This window comes from Raphanus sativus, chromosome 7 (genome assembly GCF_000801105.2).
Source record: "Raphanus sativus cultivar WK10039 chromosome 7, ASM80110v3, whole genome shotgun sequence".
Lineage (NCBI taxonomy): Eukaryota > Viridiplantae > Streptophyta > Magnoliopsida > Brassicales > Brassicaceae > Raphanus > Raphanus sativus.
In genome coordinates, this window is record NC_079517.1 from 14,699,993 (window position 1) to 14,717,676 (window position 17,684).

At 39.4% G+C, this 17,684-nt stretch overlaps 4 protein-coding genes across 12 annotated transcripts; 2 read left to right on the forward strand and 2 right to left on the reverse strand.

Annotated features, from left to right (window-relative positions):
* Positions 1–192: 192 nt before the first annotated feature.
* Positions 193–2,505, reverse strand: LOC108818528 (phosphoglycerate kinase 3, cytosolic). 3 transcript variants are annotated; one of them, XM_018591522.2, is made up of 6 exons: positions 2,376–2,505; positions 2,056–2,272; positions 1,586–1,663; positions 916–1,494; positions 678–836; positions 193–588 (listed from the first exon to the last, which is right to left on the reverse strand). In XM_018591522.2, the coding sequence occupies exons 2-6, from the start codon at positions 2,248–2,250 to the stop codon at positions 394–396; spliced, it is 1,206 nt and encodes a 401-aa protein (XP_018447024.2). In that variant the 5' UTR covers positions 2,251–2,272; positions 2,376–2,505; the 3' UTR covers positions 193–393. The 3 variants fall into 3 exon arrangements, with proteins under 3 accessions (XP_018447024.2, XP_018447025.2, XP_056846390.1); XM_018591523.2 differs by having other exon boundaries at positions 2,056–2,266; positions 2,376–2,484; XM_056990410.1 differs by having other exon boundaries at positions 2,372–2,449.
* Positions 2,506–2,735: 230 nt separating this feature from the next.
* On the forward strand, positions 2,736–8,003 carry LOC108815797 (ATP-dependent zinc metalloprotease FTSH 12, chloroplastic). The gene is made up of 19 exons (XM_018588290.2): positions 2,736–3,375; positions 3,462–3,646; positions 3,797–4,023; positions 4,110–4,393; positions 4,486–4,563; positions 4,642–4,884; positions 4,989–5,129; positions 5,223–5,390; positions 5,458–5,570; positions 5,718–5,934; positions 6,020–6,091; positions 6,174–6,293; positions 6,388–6,504; positions 6,601–6,777; positions 7,000–7,119; positions 7,220–7,294; positions 7,387–7,494; positions 7,573–7,653; positions 7,759–8,003. The coding sequence occupies exons 1-19, from the start codon at positions 2,947–2,949 to the stop codon at positions 7,834–7,836; spliced, it is 3,033 nt and encodes a 1,010-aa protein (XP_018443792.1). The 5' UTR covers positions 2,736–2,946; the 3' UTR covers positions 7,837–8,003.
* A 35-nt stretch (positions 8,004–8,038) lies between these two features.
* On the reverse strand, positions 8,039–13,413 carry LOC108815796 (uncharacterized). 2 transcript variants are annotated; one of them, XM_018588289.2, is made up of 9 exons: positions 13,249–13,413; positions 10,076–12,919; positions 9,922–9,993; positions 9,505–9,657; positions 9,227–9,390; positions 8,996–9,143; positions 8,778–8,900; positions 8,501–8,588; positions 8,039–8,408 (listed from the first exon to the last, which is right to left on the reverse strand). In XM_018588289.2, exons 2-9 carry the CDS (start codon positions 12,761–12,763, stop codon positions 8,215–8,217), a joined length of 3,630 nt encoding a protein of 1,209 aa, XP_018443791.2. In that variant the 5' UTR covers positions 12,764–12,919; positions 13,249–13,413; the 3' UTR covers positions 8,039–8,214. The 2 variants fall into 2 exon arrangements, with proteins under 2 accessions (XP_018443791.2, XP_056846389.1); XM_056990409.1 differs by having other exon boundaries at positions 13,254–13,411.
* A 751-nt stretch (positions 13,414–14,164) lies between these two features.
* On the forward strand, positions 14,165–16,261 carry LOC108815885 (uncharacterized). Of its 6 annotated transcripts, none has more exons than XM_018588415.2 (6): positions 14,165–14,539; positions 14,618–14,807; positions 15,180–15,340; positions 15,450–15,549; positions 15,622–15,725; positions 15,829–16,261. In XM_018588415.2, exons 3-6 carry the CDS (start codon positions 15,204–15,206, stop codon positions 15,920–15,922), a joined length of 435 nt encoding a protein of 144 aa, XP_018443917.1. In that variant the 5' UTR covers positions 14,165–14,539; positions 14,618–14,807; positions 15,180–15,203; the 3' UTR covers positions 15,923–16,261. The 6 variants fall into 6 exon arrangements, with proteins under 6 accessions (XP_018443917.1, XP_018443915.1, XP_018443914.1 ...); XM_018588413.2 differs by having other exon boundaries at positions 14,167–14,539; positions 15,183–15,340; positions 15,802–16,261; XM_018588412.2 differs by having other exon boundaries at positions 14,168–14,539; positions 15,139–15,340; positions 15,802–16,261.
* Positions 16,262–17,684: the final 1,423 nt, after the last annotated feature.

The window sequence follows — 17,684 nt, forward strand, 5'->3', positions numbered from 1 at the left end:
TTGTCTGCTTATACATCATCGACAACAACATCATACATAAATCTGGTCAATTGTCCGAGCTTGTGATGTACTTCACTTGGCCGGAAAATATAGAAAAATCATTCGCTGGTCGTTCTGATTAATTTCGTTTACAAGATATATTTGTAACCACAAGAGTGAAAGACACAATCATCTAGACAATAACGATCGAGCTATAGCAACTGATGCTTTATTTAAATCCGGATCAGTTTACTAATCAGAGTTTCTCTTCATTATTAAAAAGGCTCCAAACTAAAGAAACAGTCAAGCCGCAGTCAGAACTCTCAAGCTGACAATAACAATGGTCATAAGGAAACCAGATGACTTGTTACATGTATAATAAACGACGAAAGATAGATGAAACTTGAAAGATTCTCAAGCGTCGTCGAGGGCGAGGACTCCTGGAAGTGGCTTTCCCTCTAGAAGCTCCAAACTTGCACCTCCTCCCGTAGAGATGTGACTCATCTTGTCAGCCAAACCAACCTTCTCAACTGCAGCCACTGAGTCACCTCCTCCTATGATTGTGGTCACTCCCTTTCCGCTCAGCTCCGCAAGCTGCTTTGCTACGGCCTGGTGATGATCAAACAAGACCAGATATCAGGTTACTTAGTTTGATAATACTCACGGCGATTTGGGTGATAAGTACAAACATATGGTACCTCAGTTCCAGCTGCAAACTTTTCAAATTCAAAAACACCCATGGGACCATTCCAGATGATGGTCTTGGTTGTGTCCAGAGCTTCGCTGAATGTCTTGATGGAGTCTGGACCAATATCTAGTCCCATCCAACCATCTGGAATTGCCGTGGCTGGCACAATCTGCAAATAATTCACAAGTTTCTCAGACATACATCAGACACACATGTTTCTTTTTCGTTAAGACACAAACTGTTGTTACCTTGCTGTTAGCATCAGGAGCGAACTTGTCAGCAATAACCACATCGGTTGGGAGCAAAAGAGAGACACCTTTGGCTTTAGCCTTCTCCATGAGCGACCTGGCCAAGTCAAGCTTGTCCTCTTCCACAAGGGAAGACCCGACCGAATGTCCTTGCGCCTTATAGAAAGTGAAAATCATACCTCCACCAAGTAAGAGGATGTCAACGGTGTTCAAGAGTGACTCGATGACACCAATCTTCGTCGAGACCTTTGAACCTCCAACGATGGCAGCAAAAGGCTTCTTGGGGTTTGCTACAGCTCCGACAAGGTAATCAAGTTCCTTCTGCATGAGGAAACCAGCGACGGAAGGCTTCAAGTATTTGGCAACTCCCTCGGTGGAAGCATGAGCTCTGTGAGCAGTACCGAAAGCATCGTTGACGTAGACATCAGCAAGGGCAGCAAGCTTCTTTGCAAAATCAGGGTCGTTCTTCTCTTCTTCCTTGTAGAACCTCACATTCTCCAAGAGAAGAACACCACCTTCAGGTAGTCCTGCAACTAGTTTCTGGACTTCCTCACCAATAGAGTCGTTTGCCATCACAACCTATTTAACACAACACAGCAAGTCACAAAAAAAGTGTAAGCTCACTTGTGTTCATAAAACTTGCATGCATAGAGAAACCAGGGGCACAAACCTCGACACCGAGAAGCTCAGACAACCTCGGCACAAGAGGCTTCAAGCTGAATTTAGGGGTAACACCTTTAGGGCGACCCTGAAACATATAATTCAGATCAGAGACATCCAACAGTTACTTTAAAAAAAAAAAAAGAAACTCAACGTATATAACACGCACTTGCTGAGACATAAAATAACTTATTATCAATGTTCGAATAGCAATTAGAGAGACAGGCAAATGCAGCCTTCAATAAAACTATCATGTGACATATGCAGACCGATCAAGTAACAAACCTCTGTAATAAAACCAAACGAGCTAATACAACAGATCAGACCAACACAGATAAGGTTGTGTATGAGGTGAAAAAAAAAACAGACAACTGAATATCAACGTTCCAAGGAGAGCGACACTAGTTAAACAAATGATTCACACAAGACAATAAAGTCTGTAATACAAACCAAAGGAGATAATAAACGAGATCGGCATACCAAGTGACTGCAGAGAACAACCCTAGATCCGTTACCCATCAAGTACTTGATGGTTGGAACAGCGGCACGAATCCTGGTGTCATCAGTGATGTTAGAGTTATCATCCAAAGGAACGTTGAGATCAACCCTCACGAACACGCTCTTTCCCTTCAAATCCGCTTCCTTCAATGTTCCAACGCTTCTCTTCGTTGCCATAGTTGATAGAAAAACACTGCAACTGCACACCGAGAGAGTATCAGATCGAGAAACCAAAACAAAATCGATAAAAATTATGGCGCGAATCTTAATCGAAAAGCGAATTTGATAGAGAATATACTCACATAGAGTGATGATCGAAGCAGATGTAGTGGCTGGAGATAAGAAGGAGTTGGTGGATGGATCTCTCGAGAAGGCGAGACTGTATATATAAAAGGCAGCGTGGAGAACACCCAAATGTTATGGTGGGCCCCTGACGAGTTACCTGTTAATTACTCTTCTGCCACTGGCTCACTCCTTGGCTTCCACGGCCGGGGCCGAGAGATCTTAATAGGCCTAGTCCACCTGTAACTAAACCTCCGTATATTATTGGGTCATATATAATGGGCCAAGAGATCTTAAATGGGCTCAAGCCTAGTCCACTTGTAGTCAGTCTAGCATCATCTTTGTTTTTCCCAACTGAACGAACACAGTGTTTAGTAGATAAACCTCCCTTACCGGAAGAGAAGCGCCAGTCTTGCCGGAGAGACGAGACTGTGTCTGAGTTTCCTTCCCTTGTTTCAGCAGAGAGAGAGAGAGAGAGAGAGAGAGAGAGAGAGAGAGAGAGAGAGAGAGAGAGAGAGAGAGAGAGAGAGATTAAGCGGGAAAATCCAAATGTTAGTGGTTTATCTCTATTGAATTTGAGATTTCTTTTCCATGGAGATTGCGATTCCGTATAAGCCGAACCCTCTTATCTCTTCTTCACCAACGAACTTGCTCAAAAGACCTAAAAGTTCCGGTCTTGTTCCGTTTCCCACCAAGTATGGACAACACCGAGTTACTAGCAAAAATCCCATCTTTCGCGTCTACGCCTCTCAAAGCAGTAACGGGTCTTCGTCTAATAACGGTGGAGGGTTTTCATTTTCATGGCTGAGACTGACGCAGTCTCTTCGTCTTGGCGTGGAGCGGATTGGAGAGTCTGTGAAGAAGGAAACTGGGTTTGACTCGGAAGAAGCAGGTGCGAGAGTGGATGAGTATGTGGGCCGAGTTAAGGATAGCGTGAAGAAAGGCCAGGGCGAGTTGACTCGCTTTAGGACTGAGACAGTGCCTTCGTTTATTGATTGGAACAAGTGGGAGCATTGGAAGGTAAGCTGCTCCTCCAGCTTGTTAATCTTTTTTGATGTGGTGGCTTTTGTGTAACGAGAGATGATGTTGTTTTTTTTTGATATCAGGACATCAAGAATTGGGACGGTAGACGAGTTGCTGCGTTGATCGTTTATGCCTTTGCGGTGTTGTTTTCTTGTCAAAGAGTTTATGTTGCCGTTCAAGCTCCCCGGATAGAACGGGAAAGGAGAGAGTTAACAGAGTCTTTTATGGAGGCTTTGATCCCCGAGCCATCTCCTGACAACATAGATAAGTGCGTGCTTCCTAATCCTCAGTTTCCAATTTGTAATTTTATCAACTGGGACGTGGTAAAATTTGGTTGACATTTAAACGGACATGTTGTGTTTAGTGGACGACTTGCTAGGATGTCTATGTTCTGATTTTATTTTTCCTAGCGTTTCAGGTTTAAGAGAAATATGTGGAGGAAGACAACACCTAAAGGCTTGAAACTAAAAAGGTTCATTGAAGCTCCTGATGGAACACTTGTCCACGACAGTTCTTATGTTGGAGAAAATGCTTGGGATGATGATCTTGAGACAACAGAGGGATCTCTCAAAAAAATCATTGACAGAAATGCGAGGATACAGACAGAGGCAAAGAAGAAACTAAGCCAAGATTTGGGTGTCTCTGGTCAGTGCATATACATTTTTAGACGGAGGCATTTATAACCTTTCTTTTGACCATCTAATCTCTCTTCTTGCATCATTCTATAATAGGTGAAGTTGGAGACAGTGTAGTAGGTGGTACATGGCGGGAAAGGCTTGCAGCCTGGAAGGAGATGTTGGAAAGAGAAAAATTATCAGAGCAGTTGAGCTCCTCAAGGGCTACATATGTTGTTGAATTTGATATGAAAGAGGTAGAGAAAAGTCTTCGCAAAGATGTTGTTGAAAAGAGCTCTGAAACTGAGGGAACTAGAGCTCTCTGGATATCAAAGAGGTGGTGGCGATATCGCCCTAAGCTTCCTTATACCTATTTTCTTCAGAAGCTTGATTCTTCGGAGGTACAACTCTTAACCTCCTCTACTCTTGTTCAGAGTTGGGATTGTGAGTGGTGTGGTATATGTCATTATATCCAGTTGAGTTTTCTTAACAGGTTGCAGCTGTTGTCTTCACGGAAGATATGAAGAGATTGTATGTGACGATGAAAGAAGGTTTCCCTCTAGAATATATTGTAAGTAAAAAAATCATAGCTGCAAGTATTGAAACTGAAGGATGTGCATTCACCATCTCGTATTATTCCTTTTTCTAGGTTGACATTCCGTTAGATCCATACTTGTTTGAGACTATTTCTAACTCCGGAGTTGAGGTGGATCTCCTTCAGAAAAGGCAAATCCACTACTTCATGAAAGTGTTCATTGCACTTCTGCCTGGGCTACTAATTCTATGGTTCATAAGAGAATCCGCCATGCTTCTCCTCATCACATCAAAGCGGTTTCTATACAAGAAGTATAATCAGCTGTTTGATATGGCTTATGCGGAAAATCTTATACTGGTAATCATCACACTCTCAAGAACAATAAACCTTTTGCGCCTGTGTTGTGTTACCTTCTTCAAATATGTTCATATTTCTATTGATAAGTTGTAATTTTCACCCAGCCGGTTGGAGATGGGATTGAGACAAAATCGATGTATAAGGACGTGGTACTAGGCGGTGATGTTTGGGATCTTCTTGATGAGCTAATGATCTACATGGGAAACCCAATGCAATACTATGAAAAAGATGTGCCCTTTGTCAGGGTAAAATACAATTTGACCCAAACTGACATGTGGTCTATTCTACTAATCTGACTAAAGGCTCAAACTCTCGTTGTAATTTCGTTTTTGAACCAGGGTGTGCTTCTTTCTGGACCTCCTGGGACTGGTAAAACACTTTTTGCGCGAACACTGGCAAAGGAAAGTGGATTACCATTTGTGTTTGCATCTGGTGCGGAGTTCACAGACAGTGAAAAAAGTGGCGCTGCAAAGATCAATGAGATGTTTTCAGTAGCGAGACGAAATGTAAGCACTCATTTAGTATATTACTCACACTATCATTGTGGATCTGATTTTATGTATTTATCTCCAGGCACCTGCTTTTGTGTTTGTGGATGAAATTGATGCTATTGCTGGTAGGCATGCCAGGAAAGATCCACGAACACGAGCAACTTTTGAAGCTTTGATTGCACAGCTCGATGGAGAGTAAGACTCTTCACTTGTTCAGAAGTTCTAGTTAGATGGATGTTATTTGTATTTATGATTTATTATTCCTTAGTTCCTTCCCACTTTCTAAGAGGATTATGAGATATGCATTAAGGTTCTCACGCCTTTAAATTGTACCACACGCAGGAAGGAAAAGACAGGTGTTGATAGGTTTTCATTGAGACAGGCTGTGATATTTATCTGTGCTACCAATAGACCTGATGAACTCGACCTTGAGTTTGTCCGCTCTGGACGTATTGACCGTCGGCTGTACATTGGTTTGCCTGATGCAAAGCAAAGGGTGCAAATTTTTGGAGTTCACAGCGCCGGGAAGAACCTTGCTGAAGATATAGACTTTGGGAAGGCAAGAACTTTTCCTATTATTTTGTAATCTCGATAGATAGGTGTTTGCTCATTCATAAATACTCCTCCCTCTTTTCTACTTGCAGCTTGTTTTCCGGACAGTTGGGTTCTCTGGGGCAGATATACGGAATCTTGTCAATGAAGCAGCTATAATGTCGGTATGTCATATTCGTGTCTGTATCTGAGTTTCCCAACAGAACTATGCAATACTTAGAGAAGGATCCTAACTCAAATTCTCAGGTGAGGAAGGGGCGTTCGTATATATATCAGCAAGACATTGTTGATGTGTTAGATAAACAGCTGCTGGAGGGTATGGGTGTACTTCTTACAGAGGAAGAGCAACAGAAATGTGAACAAAGTGTTCGTATCGACATCCTTCAGCACTTCTGATCTCAAACCATGCTATACCATAGAGCTAAAGGTCCCTTACTATTGGATTTTGATGTAATATTAGGTATCTTATGAAAAGAAGAGAATTCTGGCTGTTCATGAGGCTGGTCATGTAGTGCTGGCTCATTTGTTTCCTCGATTTGACTGGCATGCATTTTCTCAGCTCCTTCCTGGTGGCAAGGTACGTTTCACAACCTCTCTTTGTTCAGTTATTATAAATTGTTGTCAAGGCAGTGTGAGTCTGGATTGAATCAACTCTTCTCTTGAATTTTTACAGGAAACTGCTGTGTCAGTGTTCTATCCACGGGAAGACATGGTGGACCAAGGTTATACAACATTTGGTTATATGAAGATGCAAATGGTGGTAGCTCATGGTGGACGCTGTGCTGAACGTGTGGTTTTTGGGGATGATGTCACTGATGGAGGAAAAGATGACTTGGAGAAGATCACAAAAGTAAGTTCAGTCTATCTTTCTATCTCTTACTCTCTCTTTCTGGTTTAACCAATTACTATGTCTTTAAAAAAAAATACTATGTCTTGCTTGTTGGCTCTTGATAAAATCATCAACCCGGTAGCAAATAACATCTATCTAACTGCACATATTTGCAAAGTGCTGGTGTATTTGTGATTTTTTTAGCCGTCCATTTCAAGTATGAATCTGATATTATGTTTCCAGATTGCCAGAGAAATGGTGATTAGCCCTCAAAATGCTAAATTAGGTCTCACTCAACTGGTGAAAAAGATTGGAATGGTGGATTTGCCGGATAATCCAGACGGCGAACTGATTAAATACCGGGTATATCCATTCATCACACAGTACTTTTCCCGTTTGCATTGATCTCTGAGATTCTTAATAGTTCATAGTGTTTTTACTCTGCTTCATGATAAAATTTCAGTGGGATCATCCTCATGTAATGCCAGCAGATATGTCTATTGAAGTATCCGAGCTATTCACCCGCGAGTTGACAAGGGTACGTACTCTTTATTTTGACTCGGTCACACCAAATCTTATTATAGTCTCACATGTGGATCAAAGCTTGAGATATATAATGGTTGGTGACAGTATATTGAGGAGACTGAAGAACTTGCGATGAATGCTCTGAGAGCAAACAGACACATTCTGGATTTGATAACAAGAGAGTTACTGGAACGATCAAGGATAACTGGATTGGTACGAAAATGAATCTAATATTATCTTTCTATGATGCACAGATACTCTCAGACTAAGAACTTGTCTTTCATCCTGTAGGAAGTTGAAGAGAAAATAAAGAGTCTTTCTCCTTTAATGTTTGAAGACTTTGTGAAACCATTCCAGATAAACGCAGACGAGGTAAGCTTATTGTTTATTTATCAACCTCATGCTGATCCCTATGGAAGTCTAGTCTAGAAACGTAATCTGACATCAATGACAATTTGGAAAAAAAAAACATTTCAGGAGGAACCTTTGCCTCACAAGGATCGAGTGAGCTATCAGCCAATTGATTTACGTCCTGCGCCACTCCACAGATGCTAGAAGAAACCTTTACTCTTCTCCTGTCACACAAAGATGGCCCTCGCATAAACCAAATTGTCAAAACACATAGAAAACATTTAGTAAAGTTTTGTACTCTGCTTCTGTCTGTATCTGATACTATTGTAATATTATTACTGGTGAAGTTAAACATGAAACAGTACGTGAAATGGTGATCGTGGTGCATTCAACAGAGACAAAACAGTGATATAAATTTATTTTTCATTTTTTCTAGTTTTTTTCTGTGTCAAAAGATAACAAAGAAAGGAGTCTAAGAGATATATCTCTCCTCAAACACTGAAGAATATAAAGTGAAGAAAAAATAAAAAAGAATTGTAAACTTTGACTTTTTCACTGCACATAATGAAAAGAAGAGTTCTTTCATCTTGAAGCTCTGTGGGTTGGTGGCTTGGATTGGGTCGCTGCAGATGACATCACTCGTAAGCGACCAGCTATCTCAGTGAAAGATGGTCTTGCCGTTGGATTCGGCGCCCAACATTCCTCCATTAGTGTCCTCCATTCATCGTCACAAAAGGCTGGTATGGTTGGCCTCAGTGTATTGTTCACTATCCCACCTGCATTTTTTTCACAAACAAAATCATCATCTATTCAAATCTCATACCGACAACATTCTGAACGTGAATGAAAGAATGAACAGGAATGGCACCTATAATAGCCCCATAGTGCATATTGGCATATGGTTCCTCCCCGGTCAGAATCTCCCACAGAACAATACCAAAAGAGAAAACATCAACCTGCGGGTAAATGAAGGATTAAACCTTATAATAAATCTCATAGTTTGTTTGCATTCTCAGTCAAGAATAATCCTATGACGCCATGTATTAGCATAAGATCCTCTTCTCAAAATAGTTCTCAAGTGGGAAATAAACGACTAGTGATTCTTGAAGTCAAAGTAGCTATTGGGTATTCAATGGATGTTTTACCTTCTCTGAAACTTTGCTGCTGCTTCCATTTAGAAGCTCCGGTGCCATCCATGGCAAGGTTCCACGTACGCCACCAGATACCAATGTATTTCTCTTGATTTTTGACAACCCAAAGTCACCAACCTGAGGTCGATTAGCATGTGGATATTAATCTGATTTGTTGTAACATCATCTCAAAAACATGAATTTCTACAGAACGTCTACCCATATCGTGTTACCTTGCAGATTGGACGAGATGGATCTTTCAAGTTCACAAGCAAATTGTCACATTTTAAATCGAAGTGAACAATATTTTTGGAGTGCAAATATTCCATTCCAAATGCAGCATCCATGGCAATGATAAGTCTCTTACGACGATCAAGATGCCTGGTCATGTAAATAAAAGAGAAGAGTGCATAAGTTAAATGAACACAAACTGATATCAGAAGGCCTAGTATGCATAACTTTACCTGTCTCTGCGGACAAGAACATGCCTTAGAGAACCATCAACCATGTACTCTGTCACGGTCGCCAATGTACCCCCAGGTCCGTCTTTTACAACACCATAAAATGCTACCACATTCGGGTGATGGAGTTTTGAAAGAATATCAGCCTCCCCCCAGAATTCACCAGTCTGCAGAAAATCAGTTAATACATTAACCAGAGTAATGTGGAAAATAACATTAGCCATGAATTGTACGCATCACCAAAAGAAAAATGCGTACGACATGATCTGCAAACAACTCACCAGTCTCTCTTGCTCTGATGACCGCCCAGAAAAGCAACTCTTCTTGATCCTCTTGATAGCGACATCTGATCCTCTCCATTTTCCATGATACACCGTTCCAAAAGTACCAGAACCAAGCTCTTTCAACTCCTCAAGATCTTCATTCTTAATGATCTAGTGATATTTAAGTGTTTATTATAAGATACGTAAATAAAACAAATAAAACGACTTAGTGGAAGCACATGGGGATAGAGGCAGGGAAATGCTTAAAAGAAGTACCACAGGAAATGAAACAAGACAAACAAACAAAAATAAGAAACCAAATGTAGCACGCTATATATATATGGAAGTCAAGGGTCAGACATAATGCTGATTCTATTCATTTCCCATGCAAGCTAGTAATGTTTTATAAGGTGTTATTTTCAGAGGTTTTCCTACCTGCAAGCCATCGTAGTCAGACTCTGATCCAAGTGGAGGAAGTGCAGCATGCCTTGTTTCTGTCTTTTTATCCTAGAAGTCCCATCCTCATTCGTAAAACTTGTGTTTTTTGTGGGATTATAAAATAAATAAAAATGCTGTTACTAACTCGTACCTTTGGTTCAGAATCTGGCGCCCTCAAGTTCTCCACCATAGCACCAAATTCTTCGCTCTCTGTGACCTTCATCTGATCATCCTCTGGAGTAGGGAGAATAGTGCTAGTGTCAACCCCGTTCCTTTCAGAAAAATCATCCCCATAATCTCGACCTAAAGTCAACTGAGGATCCGCAAGGTTTGTTGAAATACCATCTATACTCGCAACATCTCTTTGGATAAACTGTTGCTCAGCTAGCTGCTGAAAATACGACCAATTTTTAGGATCATGATTCTGCAGATCCATGCTAACAGTAGCTCCATCGTTAGGATATGGATGGACAGAAGATGTATCCTCAGAGATTGCTTTTGAAAATATTTCACAAAGGAAATCACGAGGAAACCGGTCATTAATATCGATCAGAATGTCTCCCTGCAGCGAATCAGAACGGCAAGTGGAAGCTTGCTCTTCAGAGATAACATGACCCCTGCCTGCGTTTACATTGCTCGAGTTGGAAACATCAATCTCAGTATCTGTCCCATTGACTACTCTGTTCTTGTTTGCATCATCAGGATTTGCAATTTTACGTAGGTGCTCGGAGTCCAACGTATCATCTGATGATAGCCCCACTTTTCCAAAGATTGTCTCAACATTTTTATGCTTCTGGTGGGTAGCATCACCATTAACAGTTTGGGAATCTTCATGTGACTGTCCAACTGCTTCTTTTGCTCCATCTTGCTGTGCATTGCTCGTTTGTGACTGAGACATTAGGAACTGAGAGCCTAGCGAGTCATCAGATTTCGACAAACGATTTAGCAATTCTAACTGTTCGCGAGGTATTCTCTCTGAGCGATATACCCTCGCTGGAGGCTGCACAGGCTCCGGATAGTTCAGATCAATTAGATTTGACTCAGAGTCGTTATGAACAGGACCACACGTACCACTTGAATTTGAAAGCTGATCTTCATTACCAGATGGAGGAACCTGCCCAGCAATGACAGCATCACGGTAAGTAACAGGCTTTGCAGGAGCGTTCTGCCGTGTGTCTCCTCGAGGGGGAAGTAAATGTGCCTCCTGGTTAGGTTTAGTTGTTGCTGCTGACACATCACGGACCTGATTGTGATTCTTCACCTCAACGTCATCTAAATGAGGAGGACTCTGGTGATCCTTTGCCAAAGTTTTATGGTTTTCAGTCTCAGCATGCTCATGAACTTTTGTATCAGGTGATACCTTTTGCTCCTCTACTATGGCTTGCGTGCTTTGTGGTGTAGTGCCAGAACACAAATACCCTTCAGCCCAGCCACCTTGCTGATTGACATGCCCTTGGAATGGTATGGAACCGGTAGTTTCAGTGGTACCGGAGTAGTTAGAATTGTGAGCATACAAAGGAAATCGCTCTTGTTCTCCATGTTGAACCACGTGTCCATAATACGGCGGGAACATTCCATAGGAGCTGGCAGGCCCCGTAGTGATGGATTGTGGATACTGAAAAGAGGAGTCTGGAGTAATAGATTGTGGATACTGAATAGAGGAACTCGAGTGAATGGACTGAGAATAATGAAGAGCAGAACTTGGCGGGAGAGGTTGCTGCAACTGATATGCAGCACTGGGTGGAATAGATTGAGAATAATGAAGCGATGAGCTTGGTGGAATAGACTCTGACTGTTGACCAGAGGTCTGTTGGAAGCCATTCGCCATCAACTGCGGTGCGTTAACTCCAACAACATCTCCAGAAATGTTATTGATGCCCTCGTTGTTCCGCACATCAAGCTCAGCTAAGTTGTTTGCTGAAGAGCTATCTCTCCCATGAAGGATTCCTGATCCAATGTCCATACCATTCACAGCTACAACATACTGAAACTCAGAGTCACCACCATCATTTCTATTAACCCCCAAAAGAGCATCATCGTCGAGATCGTTGATGGAGAAGAGAAACATCCTAAGCTTTTGAGAGCCCCCACGGCTTTCCATCTCATAATACTCTTCAAACATGTTCTGTAGATCTTCTTCACAAGACACAGATACCAACGCATCAAGATCTTCACCAGGAAGCTGATACTTCACAACATGAGTTTGGTAATAGATCTCAAGGATCTTCTGCTTCAGAGCCAGCCAAGATATGTCCTTCCTTACTGAAATAATGTGCGTCTCACCTCCAACATACCTAAGCTTCGAATCACCAGGGCGCGGGAGTATTTTCCCACCAAAGCTGCAAAGAATCTTCACCTTCGCTGTTACACTACCAGAGCCTGAAGAAGTTGCGTACCCATGTAAATTTCCTAGACTTCTATCCTTACTAATCAAAGCTTGAGGCGCTGACTGGACATGGCCAAGCTTATTACCAAACTCGTGGTTTGTTCTGTCGTAATCCCTCGCGCCATTCTCCGCAACGCTGAGCCTGGAGACATCCGAAGCACAGTCTGATCCTGCGTGGCTTATCCCTAGCAAATTTCTAAGGTCCATATAACCTGTGCTGTTAGGGTTCATGTCAGCAGCTCCATTAGTGTTGGAAGATCTCTGAGGAATAATCACCCGGTCACGCATAAACTCGAGAGAAAACTCCTCCCCTGTCTGTATGGAGTAGTTATGAACGGGTTTAACATCAGAAGCGTTCGGATTGGGAGGTAGAAAACGAGCACCCGCTTGATCAGGCATAAAGGGTTGAGGAACAGTCTCGTATCCAGGCTGCTGATGTCTTTGGTTATCCATTATAACAACAACACAATCCTCAAAAAAACTGCTCTAACTGAGACACGAATCTGACATCATAATGAAAACTACAGAACCACTACTTAGCTACTTTAAGACAGAAGATTGAGTCAAATGCTCCTTCAAGATGCTGATTCAGACCAGTTACAGATCAAGCTGCAATCAAATAAATAAGGAGATAGGTTTTAGTCCACAAGGTAATGAAGACAAAACATGCATCGAATGTTTCCAGGAATCTATGTGAAGAATCAAATCGAGAACTAACCAAACCGTTTCACCTAATCTGATTTTACCAAAAACCAAATTGCTTGATCAAAAGCTACCAACACTATTAAAAAAAAAATCATAAACCATAAAGCAGCGAATACAAATGATTCAGCGAATATCATAACGCTACAGGATAGCTTATACAAAATCTAAATCAATTTTTTTTTTAAAAAAAAAATCTATACTTCAGTAACAGCTCGAACAAGAAGGAATAGTACCAAACCCGTAAACCACTGGCGATGACTGAGCGAACCCAAAAGAACAAAATTTATCGTAAGACAGAGTCTCGCAGCTCCTGTTTCATTAGTACAAAAACCCTACGCCTTTTCTTTTCTTTTCCTCAGTTTTTCTTGTTTTTTTTTCTTTTTCTAAGTAACAATAAAGGAACCAATTTGACGTCCGCTACCTAAATAATAATTTTAAAAAATTATTTATCTGTGAAGCTTATTTTATTTTGTTTTTTTTAATAAGCAGAAAATCCAAATCTGGTTCTAAATTAATTTTTAGTAGTAAAAGTATGCTCAAAAGTTTCAAAAATTACTATTTTATTCATTTAGTTGACCTTAGCCGATTATTTAGCGTCGATTCCTTATGTGATCAAATCTTGAATCTCATCTTCTAAAATCTCTGATGTTGATCTTTAGAGAATGGGCATAATCTAAGACATTTACTGTTAAGATATTGTCTTATCTTAGTGGATGCCTGGCATCTAGAAAGTATGTGATTGAGCCTCGACCTTTTATGATATAATAATATATACACTATAGTTTTTTTTGACTAATATACACTATAGTTTGCATTAAATACCAATCTCAAATCACCACTTCGCCAGCGATCATATAAAGAACATGGCCAAGATTCAAAATCACTATTGGTAAAAAAATAGAGGTTGACTTTTTACATGAAAAGAATCATCTTAACTCCTTTCTCATCTCATTCCAACGTAAATATAACGTTTTGTTGATTCCACAAAACTAACATTTATATCTAATACAATAAAGTAGACATATCTGTCTTTTCCTGTGTCCACGTCGCCCAAGAAAATGGGAGCATTTTACGCCATGTGTCGAAACCACGTTGGTTGGTGTGTCTCACATGTTTTCTTCACTCTCTGCGCCTGCGTCCTTTATATCGAGTACACGCGATTTGAAACTAAAGAGCAATCGAATATCAGAGATCTAAGAAGCTTTGATCCCGATCAGACGCGTCACAAGGCTCGACGAAGGTTCTAGAATCAGTCTCTGCACAGCGAGACTGATCTCTTCGCTTAGGTCGCTTATCGTTTTGAGATACGCGATGGTTTAAGTGAACGCAACTGCGGTTCTTGTGAATCTCTCTTTAGTGAAATCCAATAAGGTGAAGATCCTACGGTTAAGAATTGTTCCGCTGTTGATTGACGTTCTCAAATTCGGTTCGTCGGAGGCGCAGGGCGGAAAGAGACAATTTGCTTGAGGGGAATTTTGCAAACTTCTTAATCAACATCTCAGTGACTTTCGAGATCTTTGTTTTGTGAGTGAAAAGTAATTATTGAAAACAATCAGATATAGTCAAAATCAAAGAACTGATCGGTCGTTACCTGAAACACAGGAGACGGGTCGCACCACTGTCTGAGAACAATGACCGGCTGACCATTGTTGTAGGCTGTGTTTCTAAGGAATTTGATCAGAAAAAGGAGAGAGAAGAAAAAAAAGGAACAAAAGGAACAAACTTTCCGTCGCCCATGAAACAATGGAGATCCGAGAAGATCATCATCCTTCATGATTATTGACCCTTCAAGGTTCTTCCCTTATCTCTCTCTCTCTCTCTGCATCCATTTATATTCATCTTGAGCGCTAAATGTATGTAAATGTTTAAGGAAAGTTTCTGTTTTTAATTTTTTTTTTAAGGAAACTCAATTTGACCGGTCTGGTGATCTGTTTCTCTATCTCATGTCCTGTCTGAAATCTAAATCATGTTTTTTTTGTATTGGATTAAATGCAACTCAAGTTTGTTAATTTTTTGTATCTCTGTGAAAATGTGAGTTTTGATCACAGTAAAGATCTGTTTTTTTAGATTCTATATAATGAATAAATAGTGGATCCTTATTGATTTATTTGTTTCTATATAAGATGGTGCTGATATGTATATAAAGTGATGATGAACGTTTCAGAAGAGTTGTGAAGTGAGAGGATTGATGTGTTCTGGTGGAGGAGAGGTAAAACAATGGAGCTGTGTCAAAGCGGGTGTAGTGAGTTTGCAGAAAGTTAGATCTTTTGTTCGAGATTTGACGAGCCTTGTCTTTCACAGTCACACATTCAGGTTGTTATCACTGTAAGCTCTTTCTCTTTTACTACCCTTTTCTGATTCTTCTTCTTATTCCATCTTCTCTGTAACACAATGTATGTAAATAAGTAAAAGTTGATTTGTAAATGCTGCACAGATTGGCAAAATGCTTAAGCCAGAGAAGTGGCAGGCGTCTTCTGATAGTGAAGGAAGAGTTTCTGGTTTCCAAAAAAGCCCTCAAGTTAATTAGTTTGGGGGTATATGCTTCTTCCTTTTTTTCCTCAAGATGTTTTTGATGTTTCATGCTCTTAAATGTATGATGTTTATAGGGCATTGATCCGTCTATTAGAGCTGAAGTTTGGAAATTTCTACTTGGTTGTTATGAGTTGAGCAGCACCTCTGAGCACCGTAACCAACTCAGGCTTGCCCGAAGGTAAGAGTGATTGAGTTAGTACTCAAAGAGTTTGCCAGAAAAGCTTTTAAGTGTTAAATGTAATTTGCACGTACAGTACAATGACTTGCTCAAGCAATGCCAGACGATGCATTCAAGCGTGGGAACTGGTTCGCTTGCCTATGTTGTGGGGTCTAAAGTCATGGATATGCGGAAATCTTATAGAGATGAGTCGGTAAAGGTTGCTACTACTACAGATGAAAACATAGAAGAAGCTTGTCTAGATGATGATCATGAGAATCATCACAGTGATTGTAGTAATAATGGTACTGATGCGCCTCATGTACACGGAAGGGGAAGCTAATTAGACTCTTTTCATAACACTTTTACTTCTAAATGACGTGGTTTGTTTTTCACATGCATTTTAATGTTAATATTAGAAATTTTAAAAGGGGTTAAGATAGGAAGAAACCGGCCATGCAATGATATCGATCTTACTCACGGTTTAGTTTGTACCAATCTGAGAAAAATCAGAACTGAACACCAAACTATAACCAACCGTTCTGTTTTTCGTATCATTTGAGAGTTTAAGAAAGAACGTCACTATGATATTCGAAAAGGTAAACCCTTAAACAAAAACATATTCTAAAGGTGTTCATTTATTCTAAAGGTAAACCCTTTAACTCTTTAAAAGTTAACTCTTCAAAAAATGATATAAGTTTAACTAAAAAACAAAAAAATATATATCTTAAAACACTAAATTTATAAGTCATACATGTCAAACATAAAATAATATTAATCAAAAGTACTATCTAATATTTAAAAAAGGGATTCATTATTAAATTTTTTAAGCTCTATTAATAAAATATTTAACATCACCGATAAAAATATGTCAAATAAATATCATATATATATCATACATGTCAAACATAAAAAACATTAATCAAAAGTATTCTCTAATATATAAAAGGGATTCATTTAAAAGTTTTAAGCTATATTAATAAAAGATTTAACACCACCAATAAAATATGTCAAATATATATCATATTTATACCATTAAGTTAAATAAAAACGATTTGTAGAGACTGAGAAGATATATTATTAAACAGTAAATATAAAACTAAATTCAGAGTAGACGAAGCTGATATAAACAAATCTCTCATCAATAACACTGTAAAACAATTATTTTTCATCAATCTCACAAACTAAAATCGCTAAACCCCAGCAAGAATCAGAGGAAATAGTGTGGATTTTTCCGACAACAGCAAACACAAGAGTTTACTCAGGTTCTATTTTTCTGGCCCATAAACTATACCAAACTCTATTTTTTATATTTTTTTGTCAGCAACATTACAGACTCATATTGACTCTGTTAACCAAACTGGAGGATCCGTATCCATGTGGACAACTTCCATTTTTTTTTATATTTTTTTTATATTGTACCATAAACTACACCAACTTCCATTTTTTGTCACCTATTTGAGACTTTTTTGAGTTCACCACAAATCATCTTTATTAAAGTCCGTTAAAAACTCAAAGAAAAATTTGTAACTATATAATTTAATAGATTTATAGAATTTTTTTTTTTAAGGTTTATTACAATTCCATATTCTTAAAATTAATTTTGGGTAAAATAAAATAAAATAATTTATTGTTTATTTATTAAGATTTCTCACACTTTATCATTTAACAACGGCAATAATCAAATAAATACATACGTGAAAATGAAAAATATATACATTGTAAAACAAAATCCAACAAGTTTTCTTACAAACCACCATGCCTTCCCAATAATATTTGAACAGCCAGATTTACACAAATTATCAGCTAAGAGTTCTGAATTTTTCAAAATACCATGTCTTTCCGGTATACATCGGCTTAGCACAAATTACAAATTTAAACAACCATAATATTTATAGCTTATTAAACAAGCTAACATCCGAACCCGGCGCGTAGCGCCGGAAAACCACTAGTACTACTATATATATTAACAGAAAAAAG